We start from the raw sequence: 19,064 nt of genomic DNA, 5'->3' as shown, positions 1-19,064 counted from the left end.
ATTTATTTTCCCCTAGCCACACCCATCATTTCATACTGTCCAATCACCAGCCTCTAAACACACTCACCCATACACTTACCTATCTAAACATTTTTCTCTCTGTCTTCCATGGCTCTGCACCTCCCCTTTTTCCACTCCACTCTACTTACACTACTCATACTTATACTTATTTCACCTGAAATTATATCTTTTTCTAGACTTAAATTCCCAGTTAACTTAATCAGGCTCACTAGTTAGACTCCTTTTCATTAACTTCAGATAGCTACCACCTACACAATTTCAGAGATGCTTCTCTACAACACTTTTATCCTAATTCTTCTCTCCCTGGCCAGTAATTTTACTTCCCTACTTACATACTACCCCTCTCCTCCCACCTCAGGCTTCTCTGCACTCCACGATAAAAACACACACTTAACTATAGCTCCAAACATTTTTAACTCCACCAACATAGCTTTCTTCCCATATAGGTATGTGCAACAATTTACTATACCTCAACCTCTCCACAAATACATCACATTAACACAATTAATGTTTTACTTCATTCAAGAGCTAACTTTAAACTTAGTGGGGATATCCACCCAAATCCCAGACCCAAATCTAAACAGACAAAACCAGACATAACATCTCACCCATATGTACACATTACTATCAATCCTCACCTAAGAAAATCACACCTGCTATTTCCAAACATGAATGTTAGGAGCTTGTTGAATAAACTAGATGGATTTCATGCCTTTCTTTCACATTACTGCCCTGACCTAGCAGTCTTAACTGAAACCTGGATAAAACTCCAGATAATAATTAAATATTAACTCAAGGCTACAACATCCACAGACTAGACATACTAAATAAATCGGGTGGGGGTAGTGTCATTATTTTTTAGAACTCACTTAAACTTGAATGCCTAGAACCAAACCCCCACAAAATTTAATAGCACTGAGCTATTACCTAGTAGACTTGAAATGAATGCTAAAAAACACATAACCATTATAACAGTCTACATCCCTCCTGGAAACAACCTACCATCATAGAAGACCTCCTCAATGGGTATCCCTAACACTTCCCCAAGAAACCATAGTAATGGGGTACTTTAATATAGATTGGCCCAATACATTTCATTAACCTGTATGGATTCTCTCAATTAATAAAATCCCCAACTACATTTGATAAAAACTCCAACAGACAGTCAATACTAGACTGGATTTTAACAAACAAAATCTCACCTTCCCACCAGCCAGGTTGCCTCCCAGATTCCATAAGTGACCACTTACCAGATTTCTTGCTCAGATAACAGCTATACTCCATCATAAAATACTGTATATAGACAAACTTGCAACAGAAAACATCTCTCACCTCAAACATTCCTATCCACCCTCCAACTTTGTCACTGGACCATTCTAGTATCTTTTCCCCTAGATGCAGTTGTAGCATACTTTAACAAAACATTCCTTTACACATTAAATAGTCAAGCACCTCCTAGAACCTTTAAAGTAAAGTCAAATCCTGCTTCCTGGCTCACAATAGAGATCATGCAGTTACTAAAATCTAGAGATAAAGCCTGGTTACAATACCATTTTAATAGAAGTCAAACCACCCTGCGTGACTACTGGCAAATATAGAACATAGCCAAAAACAGGTTAAGCTCAACAAAAAATCCTACTGTTTTGCAACCCAGTAAAAATTTCTAAACAATCTTAAAAACTTTTGGGCCATTGTAAAACAACTATTACAATCAGGTCACTCATCAACCCCAGCACCTACCACTACAACCACTACAGACAATATACCTATACAATTTCAAAAATAAACACAGCAAAAAGCATTTTAAAGCACATTGTGAGATGGATTATTTAGTGGAAATGTACTAAGAACAAATAACAGAAAACAAATAAGGCTAACTAAATCCAGAACAGAGACTGTCTTATTCAGTACTTTAGTCAATCAAATTATTATTTCTGTGGTGCCTTTAAAACCCATTATGTGTTGATTATGCTTTAAAACATTAAACGTCAACTGAAACTTCATGTTTGAAATACAAATTGGCAAAACAAAATCACAGACTGCACTATTTTTGCAGAAGCCCATACCTCTGCAGCTTACATATATCAATTCCAAGATTGCACTACAATGAAGAAAGGGCAAACTCCCCAGTTTCCACTGTTCTGTGATCTCAAAAGCTGGTATTGTCCAACCAAATGCATTCTGATCAACTGTAATGCCTTTTTTAGCCTTCATCAAAAGCAGCATTTGACCAACTGTCATACACCCCATGTATTGCATCAAATATATATAAAAGGAAGGAACTAAAAAAAATGACACAGGTGGTAAAAGCAGCAAAAAATCAGTGTCAGTCATTGAAATCAGTTTGCATAACAAGTCTTCCTAGAAAAGAAGACATTAACATGTTTCTTAAAGGATCCAGGAGAAGGGGGAATTCCATGAGCCAGCAAGGAAAAGAATTACACAGAGCACAGTAGTCATACAGAAGGCCGTAAAGTCATCTGATAAAAGTCAGGCCCTTAGAATCTCCAGAAGTCGATCAATAACCAAGCATGACATCTAGTCATGCAGCAACTGTAGCAAAACCACTAATGGACATGAAAAGCTTAATTCTAAAGACACTTCAAGGATGATAAAAAGAAGACCTAGACATATTATTCTTAAGTGTCATCTTTCAGACTGATCTCCAGGCCATGCACCACATGCTCTGGACTCATCGGTGCATTTTTATCCCAAACTCAGGTGGTTTGTGACTAACAGCCTATACCACAAACAGTTTGGGTTTTCCTTTCTTTCCCTTTAGTTTCTGCAGTAAATGGGTTATTTGGGAAAATGACCACTCTAGATGGATCAGGTCTACATTTGCCTTTCTTTTTTTCCACAACTTTATTTTACATTCATTAAACATATTGTGATATACAATAACAGAAGATGTTTAACTGAAAATGATCAGTATTCATAGACAGATAAAGCCATTAGTCATTCAAGTAATAAGCAAGTACACTTAAGATTTGTTTTCTCTATATGAAGAGAGAAAAAAAAGAAAATGATAAACATTCATAGAAGAAACATGACAATGTTAACACTACTAATACAAAATATTGTTACTGGTACATAGTCGAAATTCAGTAGTTAACTATAATATGCAATAGAATAAAGAATGTTGTTGTGTCTTTCGGCTTTTCCCAGTTAGGGGTCGCCACAGTGGAACTCTGGTCCGCTAATGATTGGCAGTAGATCTTTATGTGCTGAGTTGCCAGCTCTGACGCGCAACCTTCAACGAAGGTACGCCCGTTCACACATGTCTCCACACAGAAGATGCTCTAGCTGAGAATCGAACAGGACAGCGTCTTACTGTGAGGCGACAATGCTATTGTAGCACCATAAACACCACATATATACAACTATTTACTAGTGCAACATTATTACATTAAGATTTTAATTACATTCATTAAAATTTAGTATTTTTTATTTTTGTATCTGTGACACACACATAGGTAACCATCAGAGAACACAATGGATTAAATCTCTTCTGAGGAGGAATTGTTGATAATACTTATAAAGGACAATAGGTGGTGCTGCGGACTGCGGTGGTGGTGCTGTGGTAGCGTTGTCGCCTCACAGTAAGACGTTGTCCTGTTCGATTCTCAGCTATAGCGTCTTCTGTGTGAAGACATGCGTGAATGGGCGTACCTTCAGTGAAGGTTGTGCATCAGAGCTGGCAACTCGGCACGTAAAAATCTACTGCCAATCATTAGCGGAACGGAGTTCCGCTGTGGCAACCCCTAACCGGGAAAAGCCGAAAGACACAACAACAACAACAACAACAAGGACAATAGGTATACATTTGCCAAGGCATTATTCTGCTTCATAGGAACTGCTATTTGCTATGTTATGATTGAGACAGACATTATCTGTGTTTAATCTTACTGTTATTCAGTAATAGAAGATGGTCAGAGTAATAGGTTTTTATAATACAAAGAAAAGAATGTGTTTTAATGTGCCAGGCCTTCATTGTACATGCACTTTTTCATTAAAAATCAGCAAATATTTTGTTGTCGAAAAAAAAAACTGAAGGCAACTTAGCAAACACTCTATTTGTGGCTGAGAAATGCAAGGTTTTCCCATGGTTTATGTAGTCAGATCTGAAAATCCTTATGATGAAACAAAGACAGTTGTGGTAAATCTTGCATGACATGCACTCATACAACTATTATACAGTGGCATTATTTAAGAAAGAATGATTTACCTTTTTTAATATCATTTCTGGAAGGAACTTTAATCCTCCTGCACTTCTGTTCTTTTCTAGTGAACATCTTACCTCAGGGCTGTGCTAAACATGGTAATCAGGGTATTACCACGGTAAACAAACTTAAATATATTCCAAGAACACAACACAAGTCAGAAGCAACTGTATTTGCAAAAGCGCTTACCATTTATTAAAGTTCTATGTAGTTTTTATCGGGACATGTTCATTCTTTGCTTGAATCAGTTCTCGTTTCCTGACTTGTTTTGTGTTCTTGGAATATCATGGAGATGAACTTCAGCTGTGTTTCTGTGTGGTCACAGTCATTATTTCACAATTATAGTGATGGTAAATGGTGGCTGTTTTTTCCTGAAGTTTTCAGTCACCACATTGAGTTCTGTTTTTGTGAAGTTATCAAACTTGATGGTACACTGTAATGGATTTTTATCTCCCAGTTCGGTGAACAAAAGGGGAGGTAAAACCTGTTCATTATGTCATAAGCACCATGCCACAAAGAAATGTGTAGAGATTACAAAATAGTAGTAAGTCATTCCCAATGTAGTACACCACCCTGCAACCACAGCTCTATTAAAATCTTTGCACTCTGTTATTTACAAAGCTTGCTTAGGAAACCAGGTACATACAGAATACAAATGCTGATACTTCTTATTTGGAACCTTTGTTAAATTTACAAACCACAGTTCCCACACATGGCATATGATAAGCTACTCTGAAATGTGAACAATCCCTCCTTGCCGTTTGTTTCTCACCATTTCACATGCAGGCTTACCAGTTATATCTAACAAGTCATTGCTGCAAACATCCACTAACCAAGACCAATAAACACCTTATATCATTTTCTTGTTCCATCTCAGTTCAGCTACATAATAGTCTCAAAAGCAAGCTGACTGAAAGCAAATTGGTCAACTTGTTTTTGGAGAAAGACATTTTTTCTGTGTGAAAAGGACCCCCCACAACCATCATGTAGAGGCTAATATATAATTAATGATAATAACTTACATGACTGCTGCACCATGGGTAAAGGAGGAAATCCTGAACACAATATTCTAGTTCTATGACTGCACATTTTGGACAAGTGATATTTGGCTAGCACCTGATCAGCATGCTCATGACTGGCTCCTAAATTTTTATTTTATTTATTTTTAAAAAAAGTATTTTTCTAAATGGGATGTCACTGTTTCACCTCATCTGTGAACCCTACAGCCACTACAAAGGTTCTAACAGATCTCTACTTATAGCCTCAAGGAGATAAACCTAAACTATTAAGCCCTAGGAACTAAGATGAAGATTTCCATTGGACTTCCATGGGTATCCTTGAGAATCACTCAGACAGTACTTCAGATCTGGAAATGAGCAGTATTATCTAGTGTGATAAATATGTCTGTGACATAAAGCTAGTAGCAGTGTTGTTTAGTGAGTTGTTGGTTACCAATATACACATTCTGGTAACAACCTAATTGTAAAAAAATACAGGAAAGTCATAACAGCCTTAGGCTTTGTCTCAGAACTGCTACTCAAAGTACAGCATATAATCCATGATTAAGACCCTTGATGTTGAAATATTCACAGATTACAAACTCAAATCAAATGAAAATTGTTATTACATCTGTGGTATTAGTGTCGCAACTGCATTGCTGCACATTTAGGTCAGTCATACCTAGGAATGATTAGGCTTACAGCCAATATACTGTTCTGCAATATCTTTTCTTGAGCATGCAGCTCACTGCGGTTCCTGATATGAAAGCTTTTGTGCTACTAAAGAAAAGATGGAGATAAGTATAATTCCATGTATTCAGGAGATTAGGGGCCCAAATGCGAAACACTTGCTGTCAGTGTAAGTGACCACTTACACAGAGAGCAGGTGTTTTGGAATCTTGTCCCTGTAGTAAGGCTATTTATAGACAGACCTTACACTGGAGTAAGTCAGTTACACTGAGAGCAAGTCTTTTGGAATCTGGGCAGACTTACACCAATAGCACCTCTTTTGGAATCTGGCCTTAGGGTTCTGTAATATATAAATTGAGATTAAGACACCTGACGTTGCAATTGGTCTGTTATAGGAGATTATAGGGAGGACCTCAACAACAGCCTTTAACTCATTTAATGGTCCTCTTTTGTTTAAGCATTCAAGCCTAAAAAAAGCCAGTAAATACTTCTACAATACAAAGTCATAAGTGGATACTGATTATGTTCAAGTTTTAAGGATGCTTGGAAGCAAAATTCATATTACGAATGAGTCAGTGAAACCTGGAGGGATTTATGAATAACTATTAAGGCTACAATGTTAAAAACTATTTTGGTGATCATCTGGGATATTCAAATACAATTTATCATAAAGGCAAACAATATGGCAATTTCCCCCCCTTTTTCATGTTCATATCAAAATTACCTCTGAAGCATAATGGGTGTAAGAGTAGCTCGGTGTCTCAGAGGTTAGGATCTCTGCCTCACAGCTGCAGCATCTGGAGTTCAATCCTCATCTCCAGTCACTGCTTGAGTGGCGTCTGTATGTTCTCGCAATTTCTATGTGGGTTTAGCTTCTTCCCACTTCTCCAACACATGCTGGCTGGCTGACTACTCTAAAGTATCCACATATATTACATTTACCATTTTATGGCTTGGATCAAAGCTGAAAAGAGTCTTTTGTTGACGAGTTCACTTAAACAGTTAACAAAAATAAATAAATTAATTAATTAAAACTGAATAAATGTTTCTGTTTGAGTCCAAATGAATGAGGCAACATATGTTAGCAGATCAGCAAATATATAACCTAAGTAGTAATACTGGTAATAATGCAACTTAGAAAAACTGCAATTTTTTATTCAGTTTCATTACCCACATATTCTGATAATGCACCCCGGTCATGCAGTTTCTAACCCCAAAATGAAACCACAAAAATTCATTATTTTATGACTTACCAATTCCTTTTGTTTGAAAAAGCAATTTACTGCAAGTAACAGCCTACATAAAACATATGCAGCTATATTTCTAGTTCTTTCATTAGGAGAATAATTATTTCAGCTTAACATTTTTATAATTATGCTCAGAAATGTAATGATTGATAACATATATCTTCTGCTGCCCCATCTCACATAGATATATCTTCACACTGTGTTCAGCCTTCTCAAATGTCCCTATTTTGAATGGACATTTCTATTTTCAGGCCTGATTTACGTCTGCACATAATGTTCCTATTTTTGAAAATATGTCCCTATTTTCAGGCTTGATTTACCCCTTCATACAATCTTCTAAACCCCCCAAATCACATGTGATTATCAAACCTGTCTAGTACTCAGAAAACCACATTACATGACCAACATACTAGTGGCATAAAAAATGTAAAGAAAGAGGAGAGCAGAGTGGATGAGAGGTGTTGACTACAACTGTTAGCTGAGATATACAAGTATCCCTTTTTTTTTTATTATTTATACAGATTATTGTTTCTAGCAATTTATATATAGCACTTTTATTGTCTGCTGCTTAGTTTTTGAGTGTATTTTAATGCTATTAACTAATCTGCACAGGTAACTGATTTGTTTGCAGTTAAAAGCATTCTGTATCTTTACAAATCTTTATCTGTTTAAAAACTTTCATTTTGTGGTTTTCTCTAGTGCTTACTGGTCTGTAGGCTATTTTTTTTGTCCCCACCCTCCCTCTCAGTTGGTGTCTTGCTGTTATACTTGGTGGCTTTGCAGTGGACAACCCCTACTGTAAATCTGATATGGGACACTCCTCCCAGTCTAGTGTCATTAGCTCATTCTATTTAATACAGAGAGAACAGTTGATAAGGCCTCCTGTTTCTCCTTTTTCCCTTTCAAAAAAAAAACATTTTTTTTGCCTGAATCTCCTTGTGTTCTGACTGTGCTTCTCAAACATTTTGGAAATATAGAGTATATTTCAGACCATTTATTATAACTGTAATTGCCTTAATATTGCTACAACGCAAGTGCTCTAGGTTGCACTGCATCTGAAGTGTTTGTGTGTTTTAGCTGCTTTTCTGTATATATAGACTTCTCTGTATATGTAGACTAGCTACTTATTCTGCTGTGTTACTTACTGCCTCTTAAATCGGTTTTCATTTGTGCAATTGCCTTGCTTCATTTAAAAAGTTTTAAATTGCTAATTTTGTAGAGTTTTAATTGCATTTACTGTCTAGGACTACACACTCAAGTGTGTTAGCCTTTTCTGTGTTTATTTACTGTATTATTGCATTGTTTAGCCTGTTTCAACAAAAAAAATACTATCTTGTTTTCTTGTTTCTCACCTTTTCTAGCTAGTACATATCCCAAGCTTTGCTTGTCTCAGGACTTTATTTTCTGTGCTCAGAGCTATCCAGACCTTGCTGTGGTAGAGGGAAGTCATACTGCTTACCAGTGGGACTGGTGAGCATTGTACTGCCTATCTAATGCTAGAGGAGTGGTTTCCATCTCTGAAATTGTAATTTTATTAGCCTTTTGGGCTGATTTCTAAACCTTTCAACTTTCTGGCTTAAAAACGCGTGTGTTTGCACATTTTTCACATCGTGCAGCACTGCGAGGCTACAGTTAAACTATTCCAGGTGCCAGAAAGTCTGCTCTTCAAATTTTCCCTTAAAACTAGTTGGTTTCTCAGTAGTAGTACTAATATCTGAACCCCTGTGACTAGCACTTGCTCTAGAACCTGCTGGAAAGCACTAGGAAGCCTGAAACAGATACAAGCACTCAGCTCTCCTTGTCAATAAGGAGAAATTAATCATAGGCACTAAACAGCCTATAATTACAAAGTACCTTGCAAAGGTAAGGGAAAACATCTCTTAAACTTTACATAAAAGCACCTAAACAGGCATGTCCAAGGGTCAGCTTCCGGTGATTTCTCCTGTCCACCTGGTGAATCTGGGCATACTGGGGCAATGCAGCAACTGCCTCATGTACACAGACAATCCTCTCCTCCTACCACCCAACACTACAACCTGTGAGAGATGCACTTACATAGCCAAACTGGAAGCAAAGCTCTCTCCGGCCAAGATTGTGCTAGACAGTCAAGAGGAGAAGGTTAACACCTGCATCACACCTCAAGCAACTCATAGCCCTTCAAAACCCACACCATCAACACCCACACATAGCAACACTAAACCCACATATGCGGAGGCCCTTAATATTAATCTGCCCAAGCAACAAGGACCTCCAAAGCCGAAATGCAAACAAACACCAGTCACAACCAAAGTGACACATAGCTCACAACACCAGTGTGCCACCCAACAACAGGCAAGACAATGTACCCAACACTTTGGTCATAGGTGACTCTATAGTCAGGCACACTGATGTCCCACTCACCAGACTGAACAAGGAGAAAATTACAGTCAGCTGCCTGTCGGGTGCAAGGATCCGCCACATAACGCATGCACTCAAGTCACTCCACAACAAGTACAAATACGACTCTGTCATTGTCCATGCTGGAGTGAATGACTTGAGATGTACCTCCCTGGACTACATGAAAAGAGATATGGAAGAGCTCCTGGATCATGTGACCCAGGCAGGTATGACACTAGCCCTGAGTAGCATCTGCCTTTGCCCAGAATGATACCACAGTATAAGGACAAAATGATTGACTTCAACAATTGGCTAAGCTTCTGGTGTCATTCAAAGGGGATCCAGTATTTGTCTGCCTGGGAAGACATGATCGACAAACCACGATGCTTTGCCAAAGATGGTCTGCACCTGTCAACCCTGGGCTTCAGGTTACTGGCTAAAGCTCTTGCCACCCCTATAGTGCCTTTTTTAGGCAAGGTTCAAAGGATAAAACCACCACCGTGACAGATAGAAGCAGGTAAAATCCGAAGGTAATGCTACTCAATGCTAGAAGTCTAAACCTCAAAATTCACTGTCTCGAGGCACTCCTAAAAATGGAGAACATCGATATTTGTGCGGTAACTGAGACCTGGTTCAAGGCTCCAGAGAGCACCCCTACAATACCAGGCTACAATTCTTACCACACTTTTTGGCCACAAAACCAGGACCAAAACACTAAAGGTGGAGTAGTGTCCATATTCATCAAGGATATTCACACCTCCAGGCTAGTTGCCCAACACAATGCATCTGAAATTCTCCAGGTGCAACTAACACTAGGTAAGACTGCAATCCAAATTGTAGCTTGCTACAGATCCCCAACCATGCCCCAAGATTCTCACTACACCTTTCTAAACATACTGGAAAATATTAAGATACAACCAAACACCCTAATACTGGGTGATTTTAACTACCCTGCCATTAATTGGGAAAACTACTCAGGTACCAACTCCTTTTCCCAACGGTTCTTGGAATTCATAAATTCCAATGCCCTGGATCAACTAATCCATTGTCCCACCAGGGGCTCCAATATCCTAGACCTGGTCATTACCAACATGGGAGATAGATGCTCCACACCAGTGGTCACACCCTCATTGGTCAGGCCTGACCATAAGCAAATCACCCTTGACATCCGCATCCCACCCCACCCCCCAGTATGGAAACCTCCTTAAAAAACTTCTCCAAAGCTAACTTCAAGCTACGGAAGTCAGAAGTGACAAACTTCACAACACCCATGCAGACGGGATCTGGAAGTTCGACTGCAGAATCCTACACTAAGGCACTGTACGAGCACATCCACTCGTGCATGAATCATGCCATCCCAAAAAGAACCAAGATGCTCTTCTCCAAAAAAAGGAAGCCAATCTGGTGGTCCCCTGCTATAAACAAACTATACAACAGAAGGAAGAAACTGTTTCAAAAAAGAGGAAAATCCCAGGATGCAAAAAACTCCCTCACCAGCCTCAGTAAGAAGCTGAGATCCCTCATAAAAATCCTCAAAAGCTAGTTACGAAAATAAAATTGCCAAAGATTCCAAAGACAACCACAAGGCATTCTATAGTTATGTCAAGAATCTAAATGGCAATGCTCAGATCTGCTCTGAGTTACAACAGAATGGCATTAAATATACTGATCCCAAGGATATTGCCAATATCCTGGTAGATCAATTTAGTGCCAACTTCACCCCACTCTCACCCCCTAAAGGGCACATCTCAATACCAAAAGATTGCCAAATTCCGATAATCACGGCCACACAGGTAGAAACCGCACTCTCCAAAGCTAAGAATACAGCATCCATGGGACCAGATGACATCCCAGGCTGTGTACTACATGAAATACAAAATGAACTGGCACCTCACCTAAGTGTCATGTTTAATCATAGCCTCACCTCAGGCTTTGTGCCCACTGAGTGGTGCACAGCTACAGTTATCCCGCTCCACAAGGGAGGATCCACCTTGGATCCTGGGAACTACCGTCCCATCAGTCTGACAAGCCTGATTTGCAAGGGCATGGAACGCATTATCATGGAACTTATAAACAAAAACATTGGCAACCTTCAAACACTGGACCCCACCCAGTTTGGGTTTGTGAAGGGCCGATCTTGTCTCCTGAATCTGATTGACTTCTTTGAATCAGTATCCAGAGCTGTGGATGAGGGTAAGGCAGTCCACATAGCCTATCTGGACCTCGCCAAGGCCTTTGACACCATCCCCCACTCTGGAATCATAGATAAACTTACTAAGCTGGGCATAAATCCCTACGTCACTCGATGAGTTGCTAACTGGCTTACTGACAGAACCCAGACAGTAAAAGTAGCCGACTCCAAATCCAGCTCCAGACAAGTGACAAGTGGAGTACCTCAGGGTTCAGTCCTGGGACCACTCTTGTTTGGAATCTACTTCTCTGAAGTACAGGCCAACACTAAGGGACTCTGGCTAACAAAGTTTGCAGATGACTGCAAACTGGGAGCCATTACTGAATCCCCAAATGATGTGGATATTCTACAAAAGGGCCTTACAGAAACAGATGCCTGGTGCCAGAGCCATGGTCTCAAGCTTAATTCCAAGAAATGTATAGTTATCCCCTTTGGAAAAAAACATGTACCCATGAATTACCACATAGGTGGCAGGACACTAAACATCGAAAGTGTGATAACAGACTTAGGGACACAGGTGGACAGTGGTCTCACTTTTGATAACCACATTGCCACAACAGTCAGGAAATCCTTCTATGTGGCACACCTCATCACTAAGGGCTTTTCATCCAGAAAAAAGGAGGTCATTGTCCCACTGTGCTCATCCCTCATTAGACCCATTATAGAGTATAATGCCCCATTTGGTATGTACCTCACAAGACATCTGCAACAGCTGGAAAGGCCATAGAAATACCTCACTAAAAGAATCACAGGCCTAAAGCAGATGCCATATACTGACCGTCTAAAAAAACTCCAGCTATACTCTGTGGCATATCGTCTACTCAGAGGCAATCTCTGCTTAACATACAAGGCCATGTCAAACACTGAGCTGTTGGACATGCTCCACTTAAAGAAATCCCAATCCCTCAGAGCCACACGCTCCAGGGATCTAAACCTTGTCATCACAATGAACAAAACATGCTGGAGGGATAGGTTCCTGACCCAGAGACTCTCCATTCTCTGGAACAGACTTCCCATACATATCAAGCAGAGTGCCTCATTGGCCCTCTTCAAAAGGAACCTTGATGATTGGATGGGAGATAGGAAATTCACCCCGGGGATCATGTCAGTCGTCCTGCTAGACAGGGGCCTGGAGAAGTAAATATTGTGGAAAGAAATATCCAGGGAATTGTTATGGCTAGGCTTGCATAGGCCCTAGGGCCGATAGCCTAGTACCAACCTATGAACCTATGATATGCATTTGGGTTTACTTCACTTCAGCGAAAACCCTTTTAGTCAAACACCTCTTTGTAAAATGCTAATTGTCGAAAACTCAATCTGTCGAACGGCCATTTTAGTGAATTTTTTCATAGGGGAAAAAACACTTGGCCATCATTGTGGATTTGCCCTTTTCCCCACTGTAGTGCAATCTCGGAGTTGGTATAATTATTTAGGGGGGGTATGGGGGCACAGCCCCCTACCTTGGCGGGTTTTAAATTTTGTGAAATTTTTGACATTTGTTAGGCTGGCCAAGTGTTTTTTTCCAGTCTAGGAAAAAATTTGCTAAAACGGAAGTTCGACGGATCGAGATTTCAACAATTAGTGTTGGACAATGAGGTGTTTGACTAAAAAGTTTATCGCTGTAGTGATATAGGCCCACATCCTACATCTCCCTTTTTCAGTAACAGAAATAAATGGCCCTGTGTAGTAGCATTTTACATGTTTTATCAAAGTGTACAGATTTTACAATGCCTCTTTGATGTGCTTATATTTTTCTATCATTTTTCTCACTCACTGTTTTCTAAACAAATTTCTGAGTAGTATCCCACCTGCAATGGATAGAGGTGATGAGTTATTTTGCTACAAATAAGTTATCGGAAAATGATAGTCTTTGTATGCAGCTGAAACTGATAACTGCACATCTTTTTGAGAGCAGTTGCCTTTCCTCTCATGGATAAATCAACAAAGTTCTAGTAGTACAAAAAGCACAGACTGGTCTTCAAGCAGCTCTGTAATACTGTGCATAAACTTGAAGTGTACTTCCTAATTTCAATAGTCACAGTCATCTTAAATGCAATTAGAACTTGCAGCTAAAGGGTATACATTCAGAAGTATGACTGCAGAGTTAAAATGCTTACTATGTAATGCATACAAAATAAAACATTAGAATTAGTTTGGGATATGCAAGTACCTAGTGGTACAACGTAAAAGCTGTCACTACACAGTTTCAAACTGCTCTCATTTAGTATGTGCAAAGAAACTTAATATGAATGTATTCTAACTCTCTTGTTTCTGGCTTCTGATTTTAACATTAAATGAGACACCGTATAAAAGAAAACTGCTGTAATACCTATGCTTGTCTTTTAAGAAACAAATGTTTTGCCCCCTACACAAGGCTTCGCATTTACATTAAAAATTATAAACAATATGTTACCTTTTTATCCAAATCAGTCTGTCTGCATGCACTGATCTTCTTCTCTAGCTGCTCAAGATAAGAATTCAGTGTTTGCGTCTGGGAATTGCTCTTTGCCACCTGTTGTATAAACCAATGCAATGAGTGGGTTTTCTGAGTTTGCATGGTAACTTTATTTCTTTGACAAACATTTAAATTTAACAAAATCCAAAACAGTGCTAATATTGTTATTCATTTAAAGGTACTGTTCCCCTTAACCAAGAAAGTAGAGTTGTGGAAGTAAACTTACCATAACAGTAGATATGCAACTAAATCATCGCTGTGGTAGCCTTAAGCTACATGGAATGTATCCTGCCAAGGATCAGCCCTCCAGCCAGCTTCCAAAGCTTTAGGGTACCTTCCAACCATCCTGGCCACAGCCCTGCATGAGGGAAGACAGATATACACAGCGGCTAGGACGCCAAAACTTCAAAGCAGAAGAAGGAGGCAAGAGCCCAGAGAAACGGGACAGTAATAATAAAAATCCCACATCCTGGCATAAAAAAAGAGTAAAAGAGGGATGGAGGGAGTGACCAGCTACTGTAACAGTAACTGGTGCAGTAGTCTTAAGCTGTACGGGATGAAAGAGGTAGATGGGTTAGTATCTATGAGCCCCTGTAAATAGTCCTAGCAATCCCGTACTGGATCTATACAGAAAAATCTAACTTGTAGTGCATGATGAAGATATGTGCAGAATACCAAGTTAAGGCTTCTAGAAAATTTATATAAACTACACCTTTCAAATAAGTCACAAAGTAGGCAAAAGCTCTGAAAGAGTAGGCCTGCCTTTGCCTGGAAGGAACTAGATAAGGTTTAGGTTATACATCATATGTATGGCACGAGAAGGGCTGCTGGCTGGACATATAGCTATTCTTGTCAGGATATCCTATCAGTCAGTAATGCTGCAACACTGAGCTTGGAAGGACAAAATATATATATATATATATATATATATATATATATATATGAATACATACATTTTTTTCACTCATCTATCATAATGCCTCAGACCCTAAGAACTTGTTTTGATAGAAAGTTGTTGTTATTATTATTACTATTATTATTATTACTTTACAAAAAAAATTCCAGTTAACAAGGGTATTACCAATGGGACAAATAGTTCTGGGACAGTTTAACAGTCTGTCACCGCCAAAAATTGCCTGAGAAATGGATATTGGGCCTAGATAAAATCTGTGCTACTTCCTGACAAAAAATAGAGATAGAGGTAAAATTTTTAGTGGTGACCATGGAAACAGTCTCTTTAGCACTTAGTATTCATAACAGCTTCCGAATTAAATGTTGGCACTCAAAGCCAAACAATCCACTAAAAAAGATCAAAAATAATGGACCTCATATTGAACTTCACTCTTGTCTTTTAAACGTCTTTTATACAGGGGGGCAGGCCTCACTATACCCCCTTGATGTGGGTGGGCAAGTCTCTCACAGCCCCCATACTTATATATCTCAACTCTGAGATCATCATACCTCTGAGAAAAATGGAATATTCTGAGAAATGGCCATCTTGGACTTGGTATCGCAAGTCTGTTTTTTTTTCACCAGTCAGTCTTCATATTTCAGGACTGACAGAAGTGTGTCCTGACATTTCAAATGGTTACCAAAATATCACTTTCCTATGCAAAAATTGACAGTAAACAAAGGAATCCTCACATAGAACCAGGGCTAATTGTTAACCACAAATGATGTGAGAAAAACTGATAACGTGCAAAACAGTACCTCTTGAAAGAAATTTCTAAATTTAGGGGTAAAACTCTGAGTAACAATCACCACATACCACCAGTCTCTAGAAACATGCTCCTCATTAAAAATTTTGTTTTAAAGGGGGAACATACACTGGAACTCAGAAACAGGTTATGCTGAAAACAGAATCTGACACTCAGATAGTTCACAGGTTCAGAGGTTCGTAGGTGTGTACTAGGCAAATGCCCTGGTGCCTTTACAAGCCTAGCCCATAAGATTACCCTGGCATCATGCCACCCGACCTTAGTTCCCAGTGCCTCTGTCGAGTAGATCCCGGGGTGAATTTTCTATTTCCCATCCACTCATCAAGATTTCTCTTGAAGAGGGCCAGTGAGGTGCTCTGCTTGACATGTATGGGAAGTCTATTACAGAGCATGGGCAGTCTCTGGGTTATGAATCTGTCCCTCCAGAACGTTCTGTTGATTGTGGTAACGAGGTTGAGGTCTCTGGAGAGTGTGGTGCGGAGGGACTGGGATTTCTTTAGATGTAACATTTCTAACAGAGCTGGGTCAGACATGGCTTTGTAAGTCAAGCAGAGATCGACTCTCTAAGTAGGCGAAATGAGACAGAGAATAGTTGGAGTTTTTTGGGTCTGTCCATATAGGACAAGTGTTTAAGGCCTAGGATCCTCTTTGTGAGGTACTTTTGTGGCCTCTCCAGTTGTTGTAGGTGTCTAGTGAGATACATGCCAAATGGGGCATTGTACTCGATGATTGGCCTAATGAGGGAAGAGTAGAGGGAGACAATGACCTCTTTCTTCCTGGATGGAAAACCCTTAGTAATGAGATGTGCCACATAGAAGGACTTTCTGATCATAGTGGCAACGTGGTGGTCAAAAGAGAGGTTGCTGTCAACCTGTGCTCCCAGATCTCTTATAACACCTTCTGTGTTCAGTGGACTACCATCAAAGTGACAATTTAAGGGAACTGGGTTTTTCCCAAGGGGAATGACGACATATTTTTTGGCATAGAGCTTAAGGCCATGGTTCGTTGGTCTCAGTGAGGCCTTTCTGTAGGATGTCAGCATCACTTGGGGAATTATTAATAGCTCCCAACTTGCAATTGTTTGCGAACTTTATCAGCCAGAGTCCCTTCGTGTTGACCTGGACTTCAGAGAAGTAGATACCAAACAGGAGAGGACCCAGCACTGAACCCTGTGGGACTCCACTCATGACTGGTCTGCAGTCTGACTTGGAGTCAACTACTTTCAGACTGTGGGTTTCATCTCTGAGCCAGTTTGCAACCCACCTAGTGATATAGGGGTTGATGCCTAGCTTAGTGAGTTTTTCTAGGATTCCTTAGTGGGGAATATTATCAAAGGCCTTGGCCAGATCAAGGTAGATTGTATGAACCACCTTGTCTTCATCCACAGCTCTGGTGACTAACTCAAAGAAGTTGACCAAGTTGAGCAGGCATGATCTACCCTTCACAAAACCAAACTGTGTAGGATCCAGAGTTTGGAGATTTCCTATATCCTTATTTATTAGGTCCATGATGATGAGTTCCATAGCTTTGCATATCAGACTCGTCAGGTTAATGGGGCGATAGTTCCCAGGGTCTGTAGTCACTCCTCCATTGTGGAGAGGGATGACTGTAGCAGTGCACCATTTGATAGTAAAAAATTAATTATCAAGATGCTGCTTACTGTGCTGGAACCAAAGTCTTCTTAAGACACTAAGCCTTGTTGGCTGGGTTCTGCTGAAATCAAAGACTAGTTATAGTTGCATTCACAGTTTGTTGCACACAGAAACTTGCAGAATGTACACTGATGAAAGAATATACTTTGCAGCACAACACTCTGTTACATTAAAAGCAGTAACTAATAAATAATTTATTCTTATAACAAACCACACAGACTACTGTTGCAGCTTTAGTTACACTGTACCAAATTACTTCTCGATCAGCATAACAGATATTTCTCCTGTACATTACCTCAGAACAAGTGTGTTCCTACCAATACCGCTAACAATTTCATCTGCTACAGTCTTTTTATAGTGTTTTTAGATCCTGTTTTTCTTCTTTGTATTTTAGTTTGGCTTTGCATGGAAACATCTGTTTGCTGATGTTTGCAGGAAAGCATGTAATAGAATTGCTTTCCATCCTGTAAAAACATGTCCATTCAAATGTCCTTGCTTGACGGTGTAAGAAAACATGTTTTTAAGGAAACATATGTACAGATTGTTTTTCTGTTAAAAGCATGTCCATTCTTTAAGGAAGCAAGTCAACTTCCTTGCTTACAGAGTGAAATGCATACAGAATTTTTTCTTTTTTTTTACATTTCTGCTGAGTTTGTAAGGAAACATGTCCATTAAGCAGATTCCTTATTTTTCAAGGCAGAGTCATTTAGTATGGATGCTAATTACATATTGCTAAACTCCATTTCTACATTTAAGCAAGCTTTACTTTATACCTTATTTATGCATCAGAATTACTTTCAACCTTAATACACTCTAACATGTAGGGACAAACCCTGAGGTGAGGCTGTGATTGAACAGGACACACAGGTGAGGTGCCAGTTCACTCTGTAGTTCATGTAGAACACAGCCAGGGATATTAGCAGGTCCCATAGAAGCTGTATTCTTGGCCTTGGACAGTGCTGTTTTAACCTGTGCAGGGTGCCTGGCATTCTACTGGTATTGTGATTGGTCCTTTGGGGGGAGGGGTAAAGTTGGCATTGAATCTGTCGGCCATTATATTGGCAATATCTGTTGGCTCGGTATAAGAGGTACCATTGTGCAGTAGCTCAGAGCAAATCTGGGTATTGCCCTGGAGATTCTTTATATAACTATAGAAGGTCTTGTGGTTGTCTTTACTATCTACTGGAATTCTAGTGCTAAGAAAGGTCAGCCATACCTTCTGAGGAAAATAATAGTGTTTGGGGTAAAATAATTTAATGACAAGCACTAAATACACAAGCTCCAGCCCCTCACAACACTGTTATGCACAAACAGTACACTTTTCCTCACATAAAGGCACTGCTACACCAATAAATCCTCACAGGGATCAAAGAATCAAATGCCAGCTAAAAAAGATGCCAGGCAAGCGTCTAACAGAACTTAGTCAAGTTGATAAAATTTCGGACAGAAAATTAAAGTTTTTGAGGTAAACATTTTAAACGAAAATCTTCAGA

General features: G+C 39.5%; 1 protein-coding gene across 1 annotated transcript in view; it reads right to left on the bottom strand.

The window, feature by feature from the left end:
- Positions 1-19,064, bottom strand: part of CCDC180 (coiled-coil domain containing 180) — a 2,826,277-nt gene that overhangs the window by 1,088,085 nt on the left and 1,719,128 nt on the right. The window contains exon 23 of the mRNA XM_044058396.1: positions 14,160-14,258. Within this exon, the coding sequence (XP_043914331.1) occupies positions 14,160-14,258 (99 nt within the window). The remainder of the gene's footprint in view (positions 1-14,159; positions 14,259-19,064) is intronic.

The sequence above is a fragment of the Protopterus annectens genome, chromosome 16.part0, assembly GCF_019279795.1.
Source record: "Protopterus annectens isolate FY-2018-M chromosome 16.part0, PAN1.0, whole genome shotgun sequence".
Classification (NCBI taxonomy): domain Eukaryota; kingdom Metazoa; phylum Chordata; order Ceratodontiformes; family Protopteridae; genus Protopterus; species Protopterus annectens.
Note: the sequence above shows the minus strand (reverse complement) of the source record. Positions and strands in the feature narration are given on the sequence as shown.